The sequence below is a fragment of the Zeugodacus cucurbitae genome, chromosome 3 (genome assembly GCF_028554725.1).
Source record: "Zeugodacus cucurbitae isolate PBARC_wt_2022May chromosome 3, idZeuCucr1.2, whole genome shotgun sequence".
Classification (NCBI taxonomy): domain Eukaryota; kingdom Metazoa; phylum Arthropoda; class Insecta; order Diptera; family Tephritidae; genus Zeugodacus; species Zeugodacus cucurbitae.
This window is the reverse complement of record NC_071668.1, coordinates 63,072,411-63,096,761: the sequence shown is the minus strand read 5'-3', so window position 1 is coordinate 63,096,761 and position 24,351 is coordinate 63,072,411. Positions and strand designations below refer to the sequence as shown.

Below are 24,351 nucleotides of genomic sequence, written 5' to 3'. Positions count from 1 at the left end.
TTATGGTCCTCTAAACATTGGCAACGGCGAATACCGCAGACGCTGGAACGATGAGCTGTACGATTTATACGACGACATTGACATAGTTCAGCGAATAAAAAGACAGCGGCTACGCTGGCTGAGTCATGTTGTTCGAATGGACGAAAGTGCCCCAGCTCTGAAAGTTTTCGATGCAGTACCCGCTGGTGGAAGCCGAGGAAGAGGGAGACCTCCACTCCGATGGAAGGACCAGGCGGAGAAGGACCTGTCTTCACTTGGTATTACCAATTGGCGCCAAACTGTCAAAAGGAGAGATGCGTGGCGCGCTGTTGTGGACTCGGCTATAACCGCGTAAGCGGTTTCTACGCCAATCAAGAAGAAGAAGATTTCCTAAATCGTGATATATAGACGCCAAGAACAAAACAATAGCAAACTGCAACAAACAAAATTACAAAATACATGTTTTAATGTATTTAAATACAACTTGTTGCGAAGTAAATAACTAAAACTGTGGGTATATCTATATTATACAGCCTTTTGAAAAATTTATATTTTAATGAACATTTCTATAACTCAAAGTCTCTCTAACTCGAAGTTTTTTTGTGGATTATGGTGATTGAAGTTAGAGAAGTTCAACTGTACATGAAAAAAATCCGGAAACTAAATATAATTCTTACTTTGTTCTTCAGACCACATTTTAATGAAATTGCGTAGAATATGTAAAATCAAAGTTATACAGCACTGTGTGGAGAAGTTTAAGATATTATAATCTATCTTGAATCCTAAGAGTTTCTTATAAGAACTCTTTATGTAAATATAATTCACTGCACATAGCATAAACCTATAGAAAAAAAATTATTCCACACCAACCTTCCTTCCTGAATTTCAAATGTTCAGAATTTCGTTAAGATGTATATGGATTTACAAGAGATGCTTGCCAACAACAAAAGCTTTAAGACGGGTCTTTCTATTTTGTGTTCAAACTAGAGAGCTTTGAAACCAAAATTACAACGATAAATCGCTTCATATATGTCAAGTTTTATTGTGTTGAGGTCTATCTATGATCAAGATTATGTCAAATTTAAAAGATTTCGACATAGATACTTCCGATCCGCACTTAAAGGGTCAGAGACATTTTTTTTTTTTGCTATAAAATCATGTTATTTTTCAAAAGTAATAATATGGCATTATTACACAATGATTTGACTTAAAGTCATGAAAATTAAATGTTTGTGTTGACCCAGTACCAAAAAAAGGTCCTTGCAATGACAATCATATGTCCTTGGAGATTCAACTAAAATCAATCATATAGGAAAAATTAGTTTTATTAATAGATAATTCTGGGCCTAATCGAAACTGTTTTTTTTTTTTCAAAATTAATAAAATCGGAGAGATCAGGAGATTTTTTTTAGATTTTCAGGCAAAAATCAACAATTAATTGGTTATAAAAAATCGAAACTTTGAAAAAAAAATCATTCGATCACACCTGGATTTATTATGTATTCTAAAAGCTGTAAAAATTTCTTTAAAATCTACTGTGCGGTTTTCGAGTTACAGTTGTCTCCAGTTCAAAATAATAGTTTTGTAAAAAACGCATTTAAAGTTTTACCCGAGCGTTTTGAAGTGTCCGAGCGCTCTTTGTTATTTGTCGAATAACTCAAAAAGTATTTATCGGATCAACTTAAAATTTTCAGAGAATATATTTAAGATATCACACTTAACAAAACTGCAAAAACAATCCCCTTTTCTAATCCCCCATCTGGATCCAACTAAATAATTAAATGTCACATAAATTTCTTTTATAATTTTCTAAAATAGTGTGGAACATTGAAAGCAATATACCGCATTCCAAATCATATAGCGTCGTGGGTTTCGTTCGTGACTTTATTACGATTGAAGAGCTCCAAATACTGCTAAGAATCATCCATTATTAGTTGCGTTTTTCGTTTATATGGCAACCAGATATCACGGATACCCGAATATTCATTAACAATGTATCAATTAAAGTCCCTTGATGGAGATCGCTGGATTGAGTTCACCGAATACTAGAATGATTATTCGGTAACTCTTTCGAATTCGTTTTATGTTTTGTCTATGATGATCATATAGCCCTTACGTAAATTATCGAACCAACACGAATGGTTGATTCGCCTACCGCAGAGTCTAAAATATATTTCTCCAATAAACAACTCTCTTTTTCATCCAAAATTTCCAAAACCCAATGAAATATCTCATGTACCAATTTCCCAGTTGTAAAATGTAAGAGTTATTTTTGGATGGTTCTAACATTACAACACTGGACTGGGTATTGGACCAAACTTATTTTTCCCGGGAAATTGGGTCATAAGTAAAAAAAAGTGTATTATACAATAATCGAAGTTAGCCTCCAAAAAGAAATATTGAAAAAAGTAGTGACCATTTCTAACACCTTAATATTATTGTTTCAATACATATTAGAAAATATAGATTTTTTAACACCCTTTTTGAAAAACGCTTTAATAATTGCATACATTTTTTTCTGTTCTTCCAGATGTCCCCGACATTGTATGCCAGGAGTACGCTGTTCCCCATATGCAGGACCTACTGCCAACTAGCACGCAAAAATCCAACTCCCTTTATGGCGCCAGCATGGGAGCTGGCGGCGGCGGCAGCAGTAACTATAGCACAAGCGCACGCAACACACTCAACAGCATGTTTCAATCGAAATTGTCCAACGCTAGTCAAAAGCTACAACAACTACAACATCAACATTCATATCAGTCACAACTTACGCCACCACCACCACCGCCACCGGCACCCACCTCGGCAACAGCAGCAACCACACACTGCCCGCCACCAATACCGCCCCTACCGCCATTATTGGGCAACGCCAGCAGTAATGAGAAATACTATGCAACCACAGCGATTTGCAAAGCAAATGCCGCCACAAATGCCTCTCATGGCATTGGCGGTGCGGGTGCTGGTGCTGGGGCTATCGGTGGTATGGGCACAAACGCTGGTGCTTGCAATACATTACCCAATGGCAGCATTGGTGGCGGTAGCGGTAGTCTCGCCTCGACAACGGCCAGTCTGGCATCGAGCTCGACAACGCCAACGGGCGGATACGGTTATGCGAGCTCAGCCGCTACTTTAGCTGCTGTAAAACCGCATCATTACAATCTGGACATGAGTGGAAATGGCGGCGCTGGCGGCCACACCAGTGTCGATGTTAACGAAGAGCTGGCTAATTTTCAAGTGCAAGAGTTTCCGCGACAATCGTTGGTGATAGTGGAGAAGCTGGGCTGTGGCGTTTTTGGCGAACTGCACTTGTGCGAGACGAAGGGTATGAGGTGAGTAATGGTGGGCTTTAATTGATTCTTAAATATATGTAAGTACATGGAATCATTGAGACTATCATATTAATTAGTGAAATCTAGTTATCGATAGTTTATTAGAAATGCACGTAAATATGTTGTCACTAAAAAGTCTTATATTTTTTAAAAGAGTGCTTCGAATTTTAACAAGCAGAACGGAATCTATAAACCAAATGCACTTACTATTTCACAAGAAACTCCGAAAGATTCGAAGCCAATTTAAGACGCATACATCTGACGTTTTCAGCTTACAATGTGGCAAGATTTTGGAACCATAAGCAATCTCATCTTTCCGAACCATCCGATGCATATTAGAAAAAATTTCCTCTTCCGAAGCATCCGATCGATATTAGAAAGAACATGTCTATCCGAACTATCGGATCCATATTAGAAAAAAGCTCGTCCAGCCGAACCTTCTGATCCATATTAGAAAGAAACTCGTCCAGTCGAACCTTCTGATCCATATTAGAAAGAAGCTTGTCCAGCCGAACCTTCTGATCAAAATTTGAAAGAAACTCGTCCAACCGAACTATCCGATCCACATTAGAAAGAAACTCGTCCAGGCGAACCATCCGATCCATATAAGAAAGAAGCTTGTCCAGCCGAACCTTCTGATCCATATTAGAAAGAAACTCGTTCAGCCGAACTCTCCGATCCATATTAAAAAGAAACTCGTCCAGTCGAACCATCCGATCCATATTAAAAAGAAACTCGTCCAGTCGAACTATCCGATCCACATTAGAAAGAAGCTTGTCCAGCCGAACCTTCTGATCCATATTAGAAAGAAACTCGTTCAGCCGAACTCTCCGATCCATATTAGAAAGAAACTCGTCCAGTCGAACCAACTGATCCATAATAGAAAGAAGCTTGTCCAGCCGAACCTTCTTAGCCATATTAGAAAGAAAGTCGTTTATCCGAACTATCCGATCCACTTTCATAAGAAACTCGTTTATCTGAACCTTCTAATCCATATTAGAAAGAAACTCGTCCAGCCGAACTTTCTGATCAATATTTGAAAGAAACTCGTCCAGCCGAACTATCCGATTCATATTAGAAAGAAGCTCGTCCAGCCGAACCTTCTAATCCATATTAGAAAGAAACTCGTATACATAGCAGATTTTTAATTGTTAACAAAAGTTTTAGTGAGAGTTCTCAATTTCCGAAAGAACTTGAAAGAAGTTATCTCTCTTTAAATCATTGGTTTATCAAAGAATCGCCACCACTTTATCAAAACTTTATTTTTCAATTTCGCTCTATGACATTTGACCAACACAACAAGTTAAGCCTTGATATTTGTTTAATTTATAGGGAAATGTCATTTATAATATTTTTGCTCGGCATTGAAATAAAGACATAAATATTTTCAAATTTATTTCGTTTTTTGAACTAAATCTATTTAAAATCCCCCACAAATCTAAATCCCAAGTTCATCGAAATAAATACCAACAGCAATTAAATTAATTTCATTTCGAATATATTCGGATATGTTTTCTGCTCAGTTGCATTGCCAACAAAATATAAAATATTCGCTGATAAAATATTTTAGGTAAAAGCACATAACCAGATTCACATATACATACATACATATATACCTTATGTATATATTATTATACATACAATATATGTATAATTCTCAACTGTGTCTGAAATATAAAAATACATTAGAATGCGACACACACACACATGAGTTGTAAATAAGTGATCGATAAAATTGCAAATTCCAACCACATTGACCACAAAGCAACAAATTAAATAGAACTAAATCGAAAAATTTCAAACAGAAAACCAATAGAGTAGCATTAAAAACGAGAAAAATGTAAAATATTGCATGATATTGATATTGTATAGCTGGGCAAAAGGTGCAAAAGTAGTGATTACATTGCCACAGAAAACAAAAAAACGAACACAATCGGAATGCCAATATAGAGAAATTCACCGAATAACCGCAAAGTTTTCAAAATTATTATTGGAAATGTAGAATGTTTAAAAATAAAATTTAAATAGTTTGTTACAATGTACAAATAGGAATAATGTGAGGATTGCACTTAATTTTATTGCTATTTTAGAATATTGATGATTATTTGATTTCGGTTTTCATACTTAATATGTAATTAATTTCACTGAATTTCAATTATTAGTTTATCTTTGTGGTATATTAAAACAATTAATTTTCTTCAAGATAATTTATTTAATACAATGAAATTATTCATTATTTACTAAGGTTAATTCATTTTATTTTATTTTATTTTATTTTATTTCATTTTATTTTATTTTATTTTATTTTATTTTATTTTATTTTATTTTATTTTATTTTATTTTATTTTATTTTATTTTATTTTATTTTATTTTATTTTATTTTATTTTATTTTATTTTATTTTATTTTATTTTATTTTATTTTATTTTATTTTATTTCATTTTATTTTATTTTATTTTATTTTATTTTATCTTATTTTATTTTATTTTATTTTATTTTATTTTATTTTATTTTATTTTATTTTATTTTATTTTATTTTATTTTATTTTATTTTATTTTATTTTCATTTTATTTTATTTTAATTTATTTTATTTTATTTCATTTTATTTTATTTTATTTTATTTTATTTTATTTTATTTTATTTTATTTTATTTTATTTTATTTTATTTTATTTTATTTTATTTTATTTTATTTTATTTTATTTTATTTTATTTTATTTTATTTTATTTTATTTTATTTTATTTTATTTTATTTTATTTTATTTTATTTTATTTTATTTTATTTTATTTCATTTTATTTTATTTTATTTTATTTTATTTTATTTTATTTTATTTTATTTTATTTTATTTTATTTTATTTTATTTTATTTTATTTTATTTTATTTTATTTTATTTTATTTTATTTTCATTTTATTTTATTTTAATTTATTTTATTTTATTTTATTTTATTTTATTTTATTTTATTTTATTTTATTTTATTTTATTTCATTTTATTTTATTTTATTTTATTTCATTTTATTTTATTTCAATGTATTTTATTTTATTTTATTTTATTTTATTTTATTTTATTTTATTTTATTTTATTTTATTTTATTTTATTTTATTTTATTTTATTTTATTTTATTTTATTTTATTTTATTTTATTTTATTTTATTTTATTTTATTTTATTTTATTTTATTTTATTTTATTTTATTTTATTTTATTTTATTTTATTTTATTTTATTTTATTTTATTTTATTTTATTTTATTTTATTTTATTTTATTTTATTTTATTTTATTTTATTTTATTTTGATTTTATTTTATTTTATTTTGATTTTATTTTATTTTATTTTGATTTTATTTTATTTTATTTTATTTTATTTTATTTTATTTTATTTTATTTTGTTTTATTTTATTTCATTTTATTTTATTTTATTTTATTTTATTTTATTTTATTTTATTTTATTTTATTTTATTTTATTTTATTTTATTTTATTTTATTTTATTTTATTTTATTTTATTTTATTTTATTTTATTTTATTTTATTTTATTTTATTTTATTTTATTTTATTTTTATTTTATTTTATTTTATTTTGATTTTATTTTATTTTATTTTATTTTATTTTATTTTATTTTATTTTATTTTTATTTTATTTTATTTTATTTTATTTTATTTTATTTTATTTTATTTTATTTTATTTTATTTTATTTTATTTTATTTTATTTTATTTTATTTTATTTTATTTTATTTTATTTTATTTTATTTTATTTTATTTTATTTTATTTTATTTTATTTTATTTTATTTTATCTTTATTTTTTTCACTTCATTCCCTGTTATTTAATTCAATTTCATCGTATACCTTTCATAACCTTCCATTTATTTCGCTTTATTTTATTTCCGCTTTTGCCTCCACATACACTCAGCATTCTTAAGCCGCCATCTCTCATCCGCCACAGCGTAAGCTCATCACAAATTCCATTATAGTTTCGTCCGCAAAGCCATTGGCACTATGCCATCACCAACGACAGTTAATAAAACCGTTATACAGATGCAAACACACATACGATCCTTACACATCCTTCGATATACATTTCCTTCCTTTCGTCTGCGTTGCCTTCCTTGCCATCATGTAAAGTCTGTATGCCTTTATTGTTTCGTCGTCTGTTCGAGCGACCACAACGCCATTTGTCTACCTTTGATTTCGTGCAAGTTTTAATTGAAGCTTTTATTATGACATTGTTCAGTATAACAACAACAATAACAACAACAACAATGCATAGTATGAGTAACAAATTTGTGCAATACATGACAATGCAACTGACGTACAGGTATAAAGCATGTTTTATATGCATTGTTTTACTTGTGTCATGTGCATATCTCCGGTGTCCACAGAACATAGTTTGGTTGCAGTTGTTATAGAGCTGAGATTTTTTGCTCTTATTTAGTCTTTTGAGGTTAGTTTTTTGGAAGAGATGCGAATCAAAAAATATATTTTAGAAACATGTTTTAAAATTTATAACATAAAACTGAAAGCTTACAAAGCTGAAAGCTTACAAAGCGTTTTCTGTTGAGGGATATTAATCACACATGAAACTTTTAAAATAAATGTGAATGTAACTGGAACTATAAATCGTAAAGATCATTCCATAAATCTTTCGGAATGTTTATTCAGATATATAATATAAAAAAGGTAATACTCAAAGAAAAATTGGTTATCCCACCGGAGAACCGAACCGAACCGAATTTCAGAATTAAATTATAGATAGGTCTTAAAGACAAAACTTGGAATTTCTTTCCTTGATTTTCGCACATTTTTCTCACCATTAGTAAAAACCACTATCTGGGTCCGAAGAATATGATGAAGTTCTGGTAAGATTTCCCTCTATCAATCGATCTTCGAAACACTTCTTCAAGGTATGTCTGGCACCCAAAAGCTTCTATTATACTCCATCGATCTTCATTTTGGTCAATATTGTTGTAAGGGTGATCGAAATAAGGAAATTTGTATTCCACCTTGACATAACCACCACTTATCAGTAAATTTCCCTACCTATCGCCTTACCACCCAACCTTTGAGTTACCTTATCTCTCCTATCCAGCAAACTAACACAAAAAACCGAACATTTCTTTCTACGAAACAGCAACACTTGCAACATGTCACAAGAAGTAACAGATAACTACCGACCAAACCACTTTATTCAGACAATTTCCAGCTTAGCTACTACTCAGCCTTTAACTACCTATTCCCGTATCAGCAATGTGTGAATTCGTAGCTAACGGGTGATTTTTTTGAGGTTAGGATTTTCATGCATTAGTATTTGACAGATCACGTGGGATTTCAGACATGGTGTCAAAGAGAAAGATGCTCAGTATGCTTTGACATTTCATCATGAATAGACTTACTAACGAGCAACGCTTGCAAATCATTGAATTTTATTACCAAAATCAGTGTTCGGTTCGAAATGTTTTTTATCGACAAATTTTGTTCAGCGATGAGGCTCATTTCTGGTTGAATGGCTACGTAAATAAGCAAAATTGCCGCATTTGGGGTGAAGAGCAACCAGAAGCCGTTCAAGAACTGCCCATGCATCCCGAAAAATGCACTGTTTGGTGTGGTTTGTACGCTGGTGGAATCATTGGACCGTATTTTTTCAAAGATGCTGTTGGACGCAACGTTACGGTGAATGGCGATCGCTATCGTTCGATGCTAACAAACTTTTTGTTGCCAAAAATGGAAGAACTGAACTTGGTTGACATGTGGTTTCAACAAGATGGCGCTACATGCCACACAGCTCGCGATTCTATGGCCATTTTGAGGGAAAACTTCGGAGAACAATTCATCTCAAGAAATGGACCCGTAAGTTGGCCACCAAGATCATGCGATTTAACGCCTTTAGACTATTTTTTGTGGGGCTACGTCAAGTCTAAAGTCTACAGAAATAAGCCAGCAACTATTCCAGCTTTGGAAGACAACATTTCCGAAGAAATTCGGGCTATTCCGGCCGAAATGCTCGAAAAAGTTGCCCAAAATTGGACTTTCCGAATGGACCACCTAAGACGCAGCCGCGGTCAACATTTAAATGAAATTATCTTCAAAAAGTAAATGTCATGAACCAATCTAACGTTTCAAATAAAGAACCGATGAGATTTTGCAAATTTTATGCGTTTTTTTTTTAAAAAAAGTTATCAAGCTCTTAAAAAATCACCCTTTATAAAAATTTACTATACACCTGACAGAGCTATAAACGTGAGCTCTAACTACAACTACTAACACCCCAACGCATAACCTGTCGACTTGTATGACATTCACTTGCATACATATCAGTCTTATACTGTCGTGCTGTATCCTGTTCATGGCACTAGCCTATCTAACTATCCACATATAGAGTTTGACTCGCACTCCAACTTGTCCATTCATATTTATGTGTCCGCTGCAATGTGTCTATGTTAATTTTCAATTTTTATCATTCATCTAGGCAACAATAATGAAGTCACCATCTGGGTCTGCCTTTTCCAACAGTTTTCCAAATGAAGACACGCACACAGACACATACATATATGTGAATTGCTTTATATGCTCTCTACACTTTATATTGTCCAACATTTGTGTCCATTGTATGTCTGCTAACTGTCTATCCGAATGTCCATCAATATTTTATCAGTCTGCCACACATCATAACTGACTTTTTGCTCTTTTTACTTACCACACACACACACACACACTCATATATGACTGTGCTAAGAGTATCAGCATGAAATGCTTCGTATGATGGTATTATTACGAGTTTTGCGGCTTCATAACCACAAATGTCGGTATTTGCTCATATTCAATTTTACCTGTACTGTACAACAGCAATAACAACAACAATAACGACTATGGCAATGGTGAATTGGCATATTTTAATTTACTCTTTACCTTGTGGTTGTTAATATTCTTATGGCTATGAAATGAATTAATCAGTGAGTGCACAGTTCGAAATGGTTGAACGGCAGTCAAGTCCTGATGACTTTAATTAAATTTCAGCTTTCAATTAAATGTACTATTTTCCGTGGAAAGTTTTAATTTCAAGTATAACTTATGGTAGAAATGAGACATTTGGAAAATGAGCAATATTTCGCTTGACCTAAAATGTAGAATTGCAAAAGTAATGCTGACGCAAAACTGAATTATATAATTTAACTCAGCATAACTATCCGAACGGACTTTATCTAGCCTTTCAAGTCTATTTATTAAACCGAAAATTCAAATTTAATGGAGAATGTCTATTATCATTCGAAAGAACATTCCTTGGAATTTATATTTTTAAAGAATATCACTTTCAAATGTCGGCCGCAACTACATCGCAGGTGGTCCATCAGTTGAGTCCAATTTTCTATGACTCGTTCGAGCCTTTCGACTGGTAAATGGCGAATGACAAGCCTGATGTTTTGCTCCAAGACCTGAATCAAAGCGGGATTGTCCACATATACTTTAGACTTTACCCCCACAGGGAAAAGTCTTACGATGTGATATCACACGATCTTAGTGGTTAATCGACCGGCTCAAAACGAAAAAAAATTCTGCTCAGTGAAGTGTTCTCTCAATAAATCTATTGATTGATGCGATGTATGGGAAGTGGCGCCATCTTGTTGAAACAAAAGGACGCCGAGATCACGAGTTTCAATTTCAGGTATCAAATAGTCGGATAACAGTCGCTATTAACAGTTACGTTCACACCGACATCATTTTTGAAGAAATATGGACGATGATTTACCGGCCCATAAATCACACCAAACCCGTGGTTTTTTCTGGAGGCAATCTCTTGAATCTCTTCAGGTTGCTTTTCGTCTAAAATGTGTCAATTTTGCTTCTTTATATACCCATTGAGCCAGAAAGGGACATCCCTGAACAGAATTTGGGTCGAAAATGTCGGATCTTTTTGGAACTTTTAAAGGTCCCATAGAGCCAAGCGATGTCGCTCGGGAACTGCGCCGAGCCGTTCCATACGTTAGTCCGAGTTGCTGCGAACGGCGCCGAACCGACTCTCCACGGTCTTCGTGTAAACTCTTAGCTACCGCTGCTATATTTTCGTAACTGTGTGCTGGGCGTGGTCTGTTCGGTCGAATATTATCCAATAATAAATGCTGGGTCTCAAGATGGGTGATAGTGTTGCGAATATTACGCCCAGTTGGCCGATTATGTTGACCATTAGTTGAGCGAAGCTCGTCAAACACGTTATTTACAGAACGTGAACATTCGTAATAAGGTTGAACAATCTATAAACGTTGTGGAGGCGAAGCTCTGAATACTCTAAGTTAAAATTTGAAGAAATTCTTCTCGAAATCATTGTTTTGATATAGAGCACTTGAGGGTTCATTTTTAATATCAGAAATTAAATGTGATCTTATTGCCTAGCGCAATAGAGCTCTTATTTCCAATTCATAATGAACAATCAACTTCAGGGTGGTTTTTTTATTGAGGCAATATCAGACCTACAACTAGTTTTTTTGAACGTTTGGCTCCAGCTCATTTTATTTCATTTCAGCTACAGTGAAATTTAATGTCCGATCTTAAAAAGTCAGAGCCTATCATAGTTAGGTATACGACGTTTTTTTATTGAGATTATATAAGTCCTACAACTAGTTGCATTGAGATTTAATGTAATGCTGAAACGTTGGTCCCGGTTTAGGAAATCGGAGTCAGAATGTATGGAAATTAGAGTGCTTATCTAATTCAATGAGAACTTCTATTGTAGGATTAGGAATCTTGTAAGTTTGGATGGCCGAAGCATTCATTTAAGCAAATACTTATTACCTTGGTAAAATTCAGTCCTTGGTAAAATGATGTTTTGATAGAGTTCTGTTACTACCTTCTACCAAGAGTTAAAGACTTAGCGTTCATATTTGAAGAGAAACAAAACGCATTGCTATAAACGGATATTTGATAGATACAAACTAATGAGAGAAATGTAGTCATAATACCAAACACTAGGACTAGGTCAAGCAAGATAGTCAAAACAAAAACTTCAGTGTACATTAAACAGAAACTTGTTTTCAGAACTATGAACATTTTGAATAGGTTCTGTCACATATATATGTGGACTCGTATATATTTCCAGATGAGGTTTTAGACTCATTGAGTCATTATAGGCACAAAAGTCTTACAAAACTTTCAAAATGAATCGAAATCGGAATATTCATATTCTAAATACTTATTCAATAACTAACCACACTTTCCCGTAAACCATTCAATAAACTCATTCGCATATAGGCACCTATATTAATATCCATAATTTAGACAGTTCGCTCATAACATTTTGCGGCGCCTTTGTAGAAGACTATCACTTAATACAGAACTGTGTATTTGCGATATGCATATATACATGAATCTGATTGCAGTTAGGCGTTTGTGCGCGTACTTGGAAATGTATTTGAACCACACATTTGACTTCTGTCAAATATTACAATTTCAATAAAGCCACTCAAGAGCCTCGATAAGAACGTCGAAACATGTCATACCGCACTCAACCATAGTATATGCAATATGCAGCCGGCAAACCGCAACCGACTCAACTCGATTTTGTATTTGAATCTCACAGGATGTGACAAAACAGAGCACACAACCAAGCCAAAAAAAAAAAAATAAAACAGAAATTGGAATGCAAATGCAATATACACATATACATCAGTATACAGTTATACATGCAAGCACAGCATATTGCTGTGGTGATAAGTTGACATGCACATACTCGTGTCCCTGTGTGTGTGTTCTGGTCATTTTAGTGCAACTATGAGCATGTTAATTATTTCACATATCCTGTTTTGTCGCAACAAGGATAACGTTCATAATGCACTTTGAGGTTTTATGACCGCAACACAATTTTATATGCAGCCGCAATGTGACACACAACGACCGAATTGCAACGAATCAACAAACGAACGTACAACCTACCGACCCGGCCAGTGGCAGTTAGGCGAATTCGCACACACATACACACGAACACAGCTACATATTAAGCCAAGTTGGCTGCTGCTGCTGCTGCCTGTATACCTATGTATAATATTGCAGGTCATTTGGCAGCTGCAAAATTGCTATCATTCCACAAATGTCCATTTCACATACAACGCTTTATGCCTCACCTCTTTTCCCACTCTATGTACATTCACTCACTCGCTGGTATTGCATTTCTGATTGCTTTCGTCTATGTGTATTCGGGTGTGTTTGTATGTGTGTCGGTTCATATTTTATTTCATATTATGACATGTCGGTTTCATATATACAACATTCGGTATTAAATCATCATCAAAAAATGCAGTGAAAATGCATTTTCATTACGATTATGAAATTCGTAGAAAAATTACAAAAATACTTGACAATTTAATCATTTTAATGCAACCGACAGTTGACAAATCTGAGTTCATAAAAAATGCAAAAAAAATATATATAAATATAATATTTCTGCAAAAATGTAGTTAAGTGAAGTGGCTTTAAATGAGAATTAAATAATAAATAAAAAGCGGAAGAGTTGTGCAATGATTACGAGCTTTTGTGTACTGCGATACCAGCGAAATTGAAACTAAGAATTTCCAGTGTTTTTGAGCCAAAACTCGACTCAGTTATTTAATGTAAATAAGGTACAGTGCCAATATATTTAGTTGGCAAATATTTCCCTTTCGCTTCTTTGCCCTTTATTCAATGCTTTAAAAAAAGTGTTACAGTTATCGGATTTAGTTCAAATATGCGCCATTTCGTTCGATAATCGGTTTCCCTATAGATGGCAATTTCATAGTACCCTCGTAGAAGCCCCTCTCTTTATTTGCAAAGAACTCGGACAGCCACTTTTCACAAGCCTCTTTTGAGTTCAACTTTACACCATCAATGGCGTTCGACATGTACAGGAACAGGTGGCAATCACTTGGCGCTAAGTCCGGGCTATATGGTGGATGCGATTAAACCTCCCATTCGAATTCCCGTAGTTTCTGACGAGTCATCAACGAAGTGTGTGGCCTGGCGTTGTCCTGGTGGAACACTACAACCTTCCTGTTGGCCAATTCTGGACGCTTCAGATCGATCGCCTGCTTCAAGCGGTCCAGTTGTTCGCAGTAGATGGTAAAATTAAGCGTCTGGTCATATGGGAGCAGCTCTTAATGGATGATTCCCTTCCAATCCCACCAAACACACAGCAAAACCTTCCTGGCCGTCAATACCGGCTTGGCCCCTGTTTGAGACGATTCATCGGCCTTCGGCCACAATCATTTTCGCTTGATATTGTCGTATGTGATCCGCTTCAAAAATGGGTCGAGTTCGTTCCGCTTCAGCAGCATATAGCAGGCGTTGATTTGGTCCAGAAGGTTTTTTTGCGTTAAATCATGCGTCACCCAAACATCAAGCTTTTTTGTGTATCCAGCCTTCTGCCGATAATTTAAAATAGTTTGGTGATTAACTCCCATCTCCTAGGCGATGTCAAGAGATGCCCGATGTCCGACTATCTCGATGGTTTCCATGATTTGACTGGTATTCGTCGTCACAGGTCTTCCGCCGCTGGCTTATCCGTGGTGTCGTTTTCACCCGTTCTGATTCGTCGAAACCATTCCTCCACAGTTCGAATTGATAGAACCATCCCCTAAAACACAATTAATCTCACGGAACGCTTTTCTAGCGGATTTGTCTTTAACGAAGGAAGACTTTAAAATAGCGCCAATTACGGCGTTAGTGAACTCCATGTTTACATGTGTACAACTATTGAACGTAATATCCAAACTTATCATGCATAGCGTGGCTCTGTAGCGCTTTATACATAGCCGCTAAATTCAAAAGACAAAAAGGCGGAAGGGAGATATTTACCAACCTAATTCAAAATATCTCGAGCAATATTCTTTCAATGTGTTTTAAACCTTTAATGCCCACACATTCTATAGAAAATTTCGGTTCTTATCCTATTTATAGCCGACCAAGAACTGTTAAATCGAAAGTAGTCTCAAAATTTACAAAAATAAAAAGCCAACAAATATTTTATTTCTTTTTGGAACGAAATAGCACGTTAACTGTTTATAAATATGTTGGAGCTGGTAGATATGGACCTTATCGGGAGATTATAATATATGAGGTAAAAAAAGGGATCACTGGTTCATATGTAGTTGCAAATGACAGCAGCGTGGGTGAGTGCCATTGCTTCCGTTGCCCACCCATGGGTCTCGATTCGAAGCAGCTTTTCACTAGAGCATCGTCTTCCATCCGTATGATATGGCCCAACCAGCGCATTCGTTGGATTTGTCGTCATAGATCTAATACCGTTCATGGATCTTCTTCGGTACTCCTCGCTTAAACTGTCGACTCTACAGATATTGCTGGGAACAGTTCTCTCGAATGCACCAAGTACATTCTCATCTCGGGTTCCCATCAACCATTTTTCTGTGCCATATAATAGGGGGGAAATTATGAAAGACGTAGATAGGGTTATTTCGAATTTGCCTCTCAATTGCCTACCGATCCCAGAGTAACACCAGTTGACAAGTGTTACTCTGCCCTTGATCGCTAAGCTTAGATTGTTGGTGGTATTTTAGCTGGTTCGACAACAACGACAACAGAGTCCTTGTCGTTTTCAAAAATATAGCTGTCAACAGTGAACTAGTTTCCAAGATACTAGGAATCTTTGTATTTGGCCTACAGGTACTTTAGACCAACCTCTTTCGCTTCTCCTTCTTAGTTAGAAAAAGCTACGCTGATTATCCGCTTCTTATAAACACTAAAAAAATAATTTGTAACGCCCAAATAGTCAAATACTCCCGATCAGTTGTGTTAAAAGAAAGATGTTATCAAAAATATAATTTATCTCAAATTATAATGCTCAATTTATCTCAAATTTGATTTCTTCTCCACAGCGCCAATTTGGTAGCAGTCGCCACCCTTCGACCCGGCGCACCCGATCATATGCGTAAAGAGTTTCGCAGCAAGGCGAAACAACTCGCGCGCCTCAACGATCCGAATGTGGCGCATTTGCTTGGCGCCTGTCTGCGTGATGAGCCCATTTGCATGGTGTTCGATTACTCGGAATGTCTGGGTGACTTAAATCAATTTCTGCAGGAGCATGTAGCCGAAACGACGCATAGTCTACAAGCGGGTATCATGACGAATAAGAGCTTAAGGTGAGTGAGTAATGTTGTTGAGCAAGTTACATTTATGAGAAACACTAAGTTTAAAGTAAGTCACATATGTGTTAACATTGATAAGACGCAACTAACATTGGACTATATAAAGAAAATCGGAATTTTAATTAGCATGCCTTGCATTACCATGAACAGTACAGAGTTCTCACAGGAGCCTAAATTCCCAATAGAACATTTTATATTTTCATAAATACCGATGAGATTATACCGAAAGGGAGGTTATGAAAACAAATGGAAAAATCCATGATAATCCAGGACCTTGATGGACAAGTCGTTTGTAATTTAGGGAAAATTGAAAAAATCCTCATGTAACAACCAAGAATCTAGAGCCCATCAGAATTATGCTTAAGTACGCGCTTCAAAATAGTTCGCCTGTAAATGTAATATATAAATCTCTAGAATTATCAATCTTAGCTTAGCAATAATGGCACAGTCAAAATGGAACTCTCTTCCAGACAACTTTGACAATAGATATTGGGCAAAGTATTTAGCCTTATCGTACTGCATCCATTCGACAAATGTCATTGTATGAATAGTTAACACTAAAATGGGAAATTTTAATTTTATGTAAATAGAAATGACTTGTATAAAACATTTACACTGCCTTGGAATTTTCATAACTAAAAAATATCAATATATAAAATAATATTACCCAGTACTCTAGTGTCCGACTTCCCTTCTTGACACCGAAGAACATATGTACATCTAATCAATTATAGATGATATGCTCTTATATGGAACAAGGCAGTATTTTCTTGTCTTCAGACTCTGTGAAATTTGGTCCTACTTATCCACTAAGTATTTATCTGTGATGACCTGTTACGTCTGCCAGCCAGCTGGATCAGTCAGTATAGGTCTGCTGAAGTACATATCCAACTTAAGACTTATTGGATGCGAATTTAATCACTACATTAAGAGTTGTTTCTACAAGCAAAACTATTTATAGAAATAATATATACTAAGAAATTTTTTATTAGGAAATAGACAATTCCCATGCTTATTTTGTAAAAATCTGTGGATAGAACAATTACTAATAAACATTTGAAATAAGTCGCATACGCATATAAAAGCTTAAAAACTGGAATGACTTTTGTATTTAGGTATAGCAAATCGTTGACGAAATATAGATCCAATACAGCGCATCAGGAACCAAGAAGCGATTTCAAGTAATTGATTAACAATGAAGACGATCGGCAGGATATCAAAATAATGTTTAAGACTACAAGATCTTTGGTACATATTCACAACCAATTACTAGAAAACGATTTCTCACATAACCTTAACGCTAAAAGCTTTACTTGGTATTCTGTATTAAGAACCCTGTATGAAATAAATTTTTCGTCAAAATATTTTTTTTTCGTGGTCTGGAATACAAAATATTGCCGACTATACTGTAAATGTCGCCACACACACGTGCTATTTAAACATAACCTCAACAAATATTTAACAAACTTTTCATTTCATTTCTCTTCCTACATCCTTTGCGCTTTATCTTGTTTCCGACTTCCGTTTGGCTGATGATGACGACGATGGCGACGACGACTACAACAATAACAACATTGGTATATTCAACAAACGGTACACCGTGTGGCGTCTGCAAAATAACAACACTGCCCACCGAAAAAAACACAACAACAAACATCATAACTACCAACAAACGTCGGCAAACGCAATAATGATCATACACACTATTATTAATTTTCCTGACTTGGTTCTACCACGCTTCCGGTCTCCTGTCGATAATTTTCACCCAACCAATGTATGTGGCCAAACGAACGACAACAACTACAACAACATCGTCATTATCGCAAACTCCACCGTCACCGTTGTCGGTGTTTTTCTGCTGCTTCTTCTCAACTTTGTTGCTTTTCGCTTATGTGGTTGTTGTTTTCGCATTGCCTTATCTGGTGCCTGTATGTGTGTTGGATTGATGGCGCAAAACTTTTTACATTGCCGGCTAAAAACATAAACTTATACACAAACGAACAACAACAACCAAAATGTCTTCGCCTTTCTCTACCATGCACTTCCTTGGAATGGTGAAATTCAACCAAAAATTGGGGGATAATAATGCCGTTGATTATTGCAATACATATGAACGTGTATATATGTATATATATATACAGCTACGGCAGCTTGGTGTACATAGCTACACAAATTGCATCGGGCATGAAGCATTTGGAGCAAATGAATTTCGTGCATCGTGATCTGGCAACAAGGTAAGTGACAATAATTATATATAAACACTTCTATATAAAATTCTATATTTCTATATAATGTATAAGTCTACTCGACCGCCACTTTTCCAGCAAAAGTGTGCACTCACACCAAAAAAAAAAAACCAAAAAAAACGAAACAAACAAGCGCGCTCCACAAAGCTCTCCACCCCAATCTCCAAGCCAATGAAGCTGAAAGGAAAATGTTGAAGTTGCCAACTCTCGATTCCATTCAACAAAAACCATTTTGTGGTTGAATGTTTTGAGTTTCAACATTTCAAAATCGCACTTACATTGAAAACTTTTCAAATTTGCAATTTCACAAAAAAAAAACCAACAACAAAAACACCAACAAACACATACCGCATGCAAGTGTATGGCTTTAAAATAGAGACAGAGGAAATGCTGTCATCAGCGGCGGCGTCGACGGCTTCCAAAAACTTTGTGTGAAAACTTAATTTTTGTGGTGTAAAATCGTTTGGCGCCAACTACAAGCCAAAGTATTTGCACTTTGTGAATCTCAAACGCCAAACCGATATATCTATATATAGATACATACAGCATTGCATTAATGCGTTGCGTGCATAGCTGTGAGTTTGTCGGTGTGCCTGCTCACCGGTGTTTGTGCGGAAATTAAATTCGTACTAAACGCGCTGATAACTGAGATGATGAAGCAAATGTGCTCTTTTTTTTTGGTTCATGTCATTTAACTTTTTGTTGTTGTTGTTGGTTTCTTTTTCAAAAAACATTAGCAGATTTGGCGTGTGGAATTTCGAAGTATTCGCACAACTTTAAGAATATCAGCAATTCCATTAATTTGTCACATTTTGTGGCTCGAAATGATTTCTTAATATAATAGTGTGACTTTTTTTATAATTAAAGATTGCAAAATATAACTTTCTTCGATATTCTTAAATATATCAAATAACAAATATTTAAAAAAATATTGAAAAATGTTTTCGAATTACAAGTTTAAAAGTTTAGAACTTAGAAAATTTATTGGAAATTTAATCAATTTACGATATACAGCTGAATATCCATAACTCGTAGTTATGCATAAATCGAACTCTTCACTTAGCAATAGAAGTAAAATTTCATACAAATTACCTTCCATAACTCGAAGTCTCTCTAACTTAAAGTTCTTTATGGATTATGGTGATTCGATTTAGGGAAGTTCAGCTGTATTCGTATAAATTTCAAAAAAGTTATTATCTAAAATACTATTATATATGAAAAAGTCTCCAAAAAGGATACAGAGCACAACATAGTACCTATATAGCATGATACTTAAAAATTCTTCAAAATTATTATTCCATAATTTTTAAATCATGGTAACCCATTACTAGATAATCGCCACTTTCAGTTACACCCAAATCGTTAAAGATAATAGGCTTTGAATTGTTTTACTTACAAAGCACTGAAACAACGAAATTATATTCTACATTATGTTCTCGTTTTTTTTTTTTCATTTCCATAAATTACTTTCTTTTTAAGTTGAGTTGAGTTCACTCAAATACTGGAATACCTTTCAACACTTCATATTTTACCTTTTTGCAATCTTTAAGAGAAATCGAGAAAATTTTATTCTGTTCAGATAAAAAATAAGTTCGCTATAAAACTCATCGCTCGATTATTCTGACGAAATATTTATATAAAATTCATGTGTTAACTCAGTTCAAATAATTAATTAATCCACGATATCTCACACCCACACTCTTCAACCATCCAATACCATTCCTTAAGTTTGTGGTCTTGTTAACGCTGGTTCGTTGAGCCAATGTTTATATCAAATTTTCTTGCAAATTATATTATAATATATTGGTTTATCAATATTAAATGAAATTACCTTCTCAAATCCCATTCCGTTTCCTTTGATTGCAATTTATCTTTGACTATATCTAAACCAACTAAAAGATTCCTGAATTATAATTATTATTGTTCTCACTATATAATAGAGTAGCTGATATACATATGTATATCTAAACATCATACTCAGTTGAAATGATTTTTGAAAACTTTAGGGGCTTGGTCGGTTTCAAAATTTTAAAATTTGAAAAAAAATTGTTTTATTAAATAGTGCATCCATCATCATTTGGCTCTACAGCTCTCTGTGGGCTTTGGGCTGCTGAACAATACGCCTCCAAGCTACGCTGTCTTTTGCGGCCTCTCTCCAGTTTCGGTCAATCGGAGCTTTTTCAAATCATCGTTTAATTCGTCCCCCATCTTGTTCTTGGCCTTCCTCTTGCTTTGCCGATGTATGCTTCGCGTTCAATACCTTCTTTTGGGCTTTTGAATCATCCATTCTTGTAATATGTCCTAGCCATATTATTTGTTGCGTTCTGATAAATCGCATCACATTTTCGCCTTGAATAAGCTGGTCAAGTTCGCTATTCCATCTTATCCTCCATTCGACACGTCCGATTCTGACTGCGCCGAAAATTTCGGAGAAAATTTCTTTCAAAGGTCAATTTTGTTTTGTCTTTTTCGCATATTGTCCATGTTTCAACTCCATAGCACAAGGTTACATGCAGAGTGGACGCTCAAAACTGAGCCGAGCACAACGCCGAAGAATGCTAGAAATAATCGTCAAAGTTGTGCGCATACATTTTCATACAAAATCACACAGGCAGCGCAGAGTGGAAGCTGACCGTAGCCGAGTGTAACGCTGATCAACGCGAGAAAAGCAGACTTGAAGTGTTTTTCGGCGCTGAAACGTATTTATTCACTTCATTTTTGCAATTTTAAGAGCAAATATGTATGTGGTTATCTTGATATTTTTAATTTAAATTTGAATTAAATAAGTTAAGTTAGAAAATTTGTTTAATATAATAATATTATAATATTAAAAAAAAATAAAATATAATTATAGATTAAAATCAAGAGTGTAATAGAATATAAATTGGTTTATATTTAAAAAGCTTTTGCGAATATCGTATTAATTCAGTATACAAATATTAAAAGATTAAAGACCATATGTACACATGTACATACGTGTATAATAACAAATTATTAGTGGAATTCAGCGCTAAAATCTCGCAACCACTCTGTGGTACCTAGAATTGATCAGCGCTGATAAAAATCAGCCCTGCGCTCGGCTTTGAGCGTCCACACTGCAGGCACCCCAAGACTGGTTGTACTACGGTTTTATACAAGGTTAGTTTGCATGGTCTGTTGATTAGTTTGGACTTAAAGAGTTTTATAAGAGATGCGAACGATCTATTTGCTGCTTGTATCCTGTCATCGATTGTAACGCTCATAACGTTGTCTGCTGTTAGCTTGTAGCCAATGTATTGTATGTGAATGTGCCTACAGCTTCAAACTCATATTTTCCAAGTTTAATTCTTGTTAGCGTTTGTGCGTTTTTTGCTCTGGACATAAGCATATATTTTGTTTTCTCTTCATTGAGCAATATTATTCAAAAATATCAAATCAATCCGAGTAATATTCTAAGAGATATACCCTTTTGAAGTACCGCCCATCAGACCATGTCAGTATGAATGTAAAGCTTTAAACGCGTTTATCTCAAAACTCGAATTTGCAAGTCTGTGTACACGACTTCTCGAAAGTTATGAAGCGATTATGTTCAAAATTTACACACACATTTGGCATAATGTTATCTAGTTAATGAACGAAGGATTTTATGTTTATTACAATTAAATTGTTTAAATGAAATATATGATTGTGTATATTAAAACAAGAATTGTAAAAATACCCCTATTTTTAGCCTCTGAAACCCACGTAACCCCTTAAAGCACATCGCTCGATTATTCCGGATTATTAGGTAAAATTCTTACCTAAATAGAATATAAAAAAATAGAATTTACCAAAACTCTGCTATCTATTTTAGTCCGAGTTTTAATAACTTTTGATGAGTTTGAACATGATTTCCAATTATTATTGTTCTCATTATATAAAGAATTGCTGATATGTTTCTATACCTCACACACAGTTTTACAGGATTTTGAAGGCCTAATGTCCTTCTAAAGTGTTTCTGTATTCCGATAGATGGCTCTAGAACCAGTGATTGATTGAAGATCCTGACATTCCTTACTTTTTGAATCAGTAATAAAAGGAGCTTCATTCACATATCTATTCTTAGAAGTTTATGCTCACAGTCTCTGATTCTCTATCATAGTTTGTGTCGGTCAAAAGTTGGGAAAATATTTAAATAAACCCTATAAATATAGAAATATACGATAGACATAGCTCCGACTTAACTAACATGTTAAACGCTCACACTTTATAGCTTGTTCTTGAATTGGCAAAAAAACAGCCAATGTAAGTTTTTCATATTTTCTAAAATAAAGAGAAATTTAATTGGCCGTTGTTTTATAAGAATACGAGAATTTGCTGAAAGAGTCAAACGATATTTCAAAACCGAGTTTGAGAAGTGTTTCACGATTTTAAGAAGCGCTTTCATATGTTAAAGACAATATGAATATATATATAGATTTTTTTAACAGTTATTTTTTAATGTTCTCGTATATGGTATTCGTTTTTAGTACGAAATGTTGCTTGTTAAGTTCTAAAAAGATAAACAAACAATATATATACAGTGAAACTTCCATTACTCTAACTTCTAAACTCGGAACTTCTATAACTAATTGGCAATAGCGTTCAGGAATCAAATTCCATACAAATTTCCTTCCATAACTCAAACTTCCTTAATTCGAAGTTCTCCATAACTCGAACTCTTGAATGGGAAAAAGAAGTCAAATTTCATACAAATTTCCTTCTATAATCGAGGCGGAAGAGCCTCTCTATATCGTAAGGAGGCGAATAAAAATATTACATTACACTTATGGATTGCCTAAATCATATAACAAATGCATAGGATACAGACGTCAAGAGTCAAACAATAGTGAAATGCAACAAACAAAATTACAGAATACACGTTTTAAGCTATGGGCATAAAACTTTATGCGAAGTAAATAATTAAAACTAGATATTATATAAATCTATATTTTACAGCTTTTTGAAAAATTATATTTTTTAATGAAAATTCTATAACTCGAAGTCTCTCTAACTTGAAGTTCGAGTTAGAGAAGTACCACTGTATTTCAGAATCTATTGGTATACTCATAATCGGGATATTACATATCTGAGATCTAGTGAACTAATTTTTCGACTAATCGTTCTGATATTACTTTAAGGTGTATGGTCAAATCTGACATGAATAAAAATCTGATATCAATAGAAGTCCAAAAAATAAATTAATTAATATAGTTCAATTCAATTCAATTTCATTTATTTATTCGTATATCTAAGTTTTGATTTTATTTAATTTTTAATTTAAATTATATAAATATTAAATTTTGTCTATAAATTGCCAGCCCCTTTTTCACCACAACAACACATACTTCGTATATAAAAAGTATAAAAAAAAGTTAAATTGTCGCTGATAAAACACAAATAAACCCAATTTGAAGAGCCAACCATACACTCGCATATATGTATGTACATACTACTTATATACGCATCAATGAAGATGAAAATCAATTTATAGCAGCATCATTATTTCACAAAACACATCATTCATATTTCACTGCCAACACACGCACACAGCGTTACAAATACACCACACACACACACATGCTATTGCTATACAAATTATTTCCGCTTAAAAAAGTTCATAACCCACTTCAAGCGAAATAAAAAATAAAACTCGAAAAAGCCGAAACAGCGCCTAACTTCTCAAAG

General features: G+C 33.5%; 1 protein-coding gene across 2 annotated transcripts in view; it reads left to right on the top strand.

Annotated features, from left to right (window-relative positions):
• The window catches only part of LOC105208477 (discoidin domain-containing receptor 2), a 384,778-nt gene that overhangs the window by 220,137 nt on the left and 140,290 nt on the right, over positions 1-24,351 (top strand). For both annotated transcript variants that reach the window (XM_011178347.3, XM_011178346.3), the window contains exons 14-16: positions 2,510-3,308; positions 16,151-16,414; positions 18,562-18,654. In XM_011178347.3, coding sequence (XP_011176649.1) covers positions 2,510-3,308; positions 16,151-16,414; positions 18,562-18,654 — 1,156 coding nt within the window. The remainder of the gene's footprint in view (positions 1-2,509; positions 3,309-16,150; positions 16,415-18,561; positions 18,655-24,351) is intronic.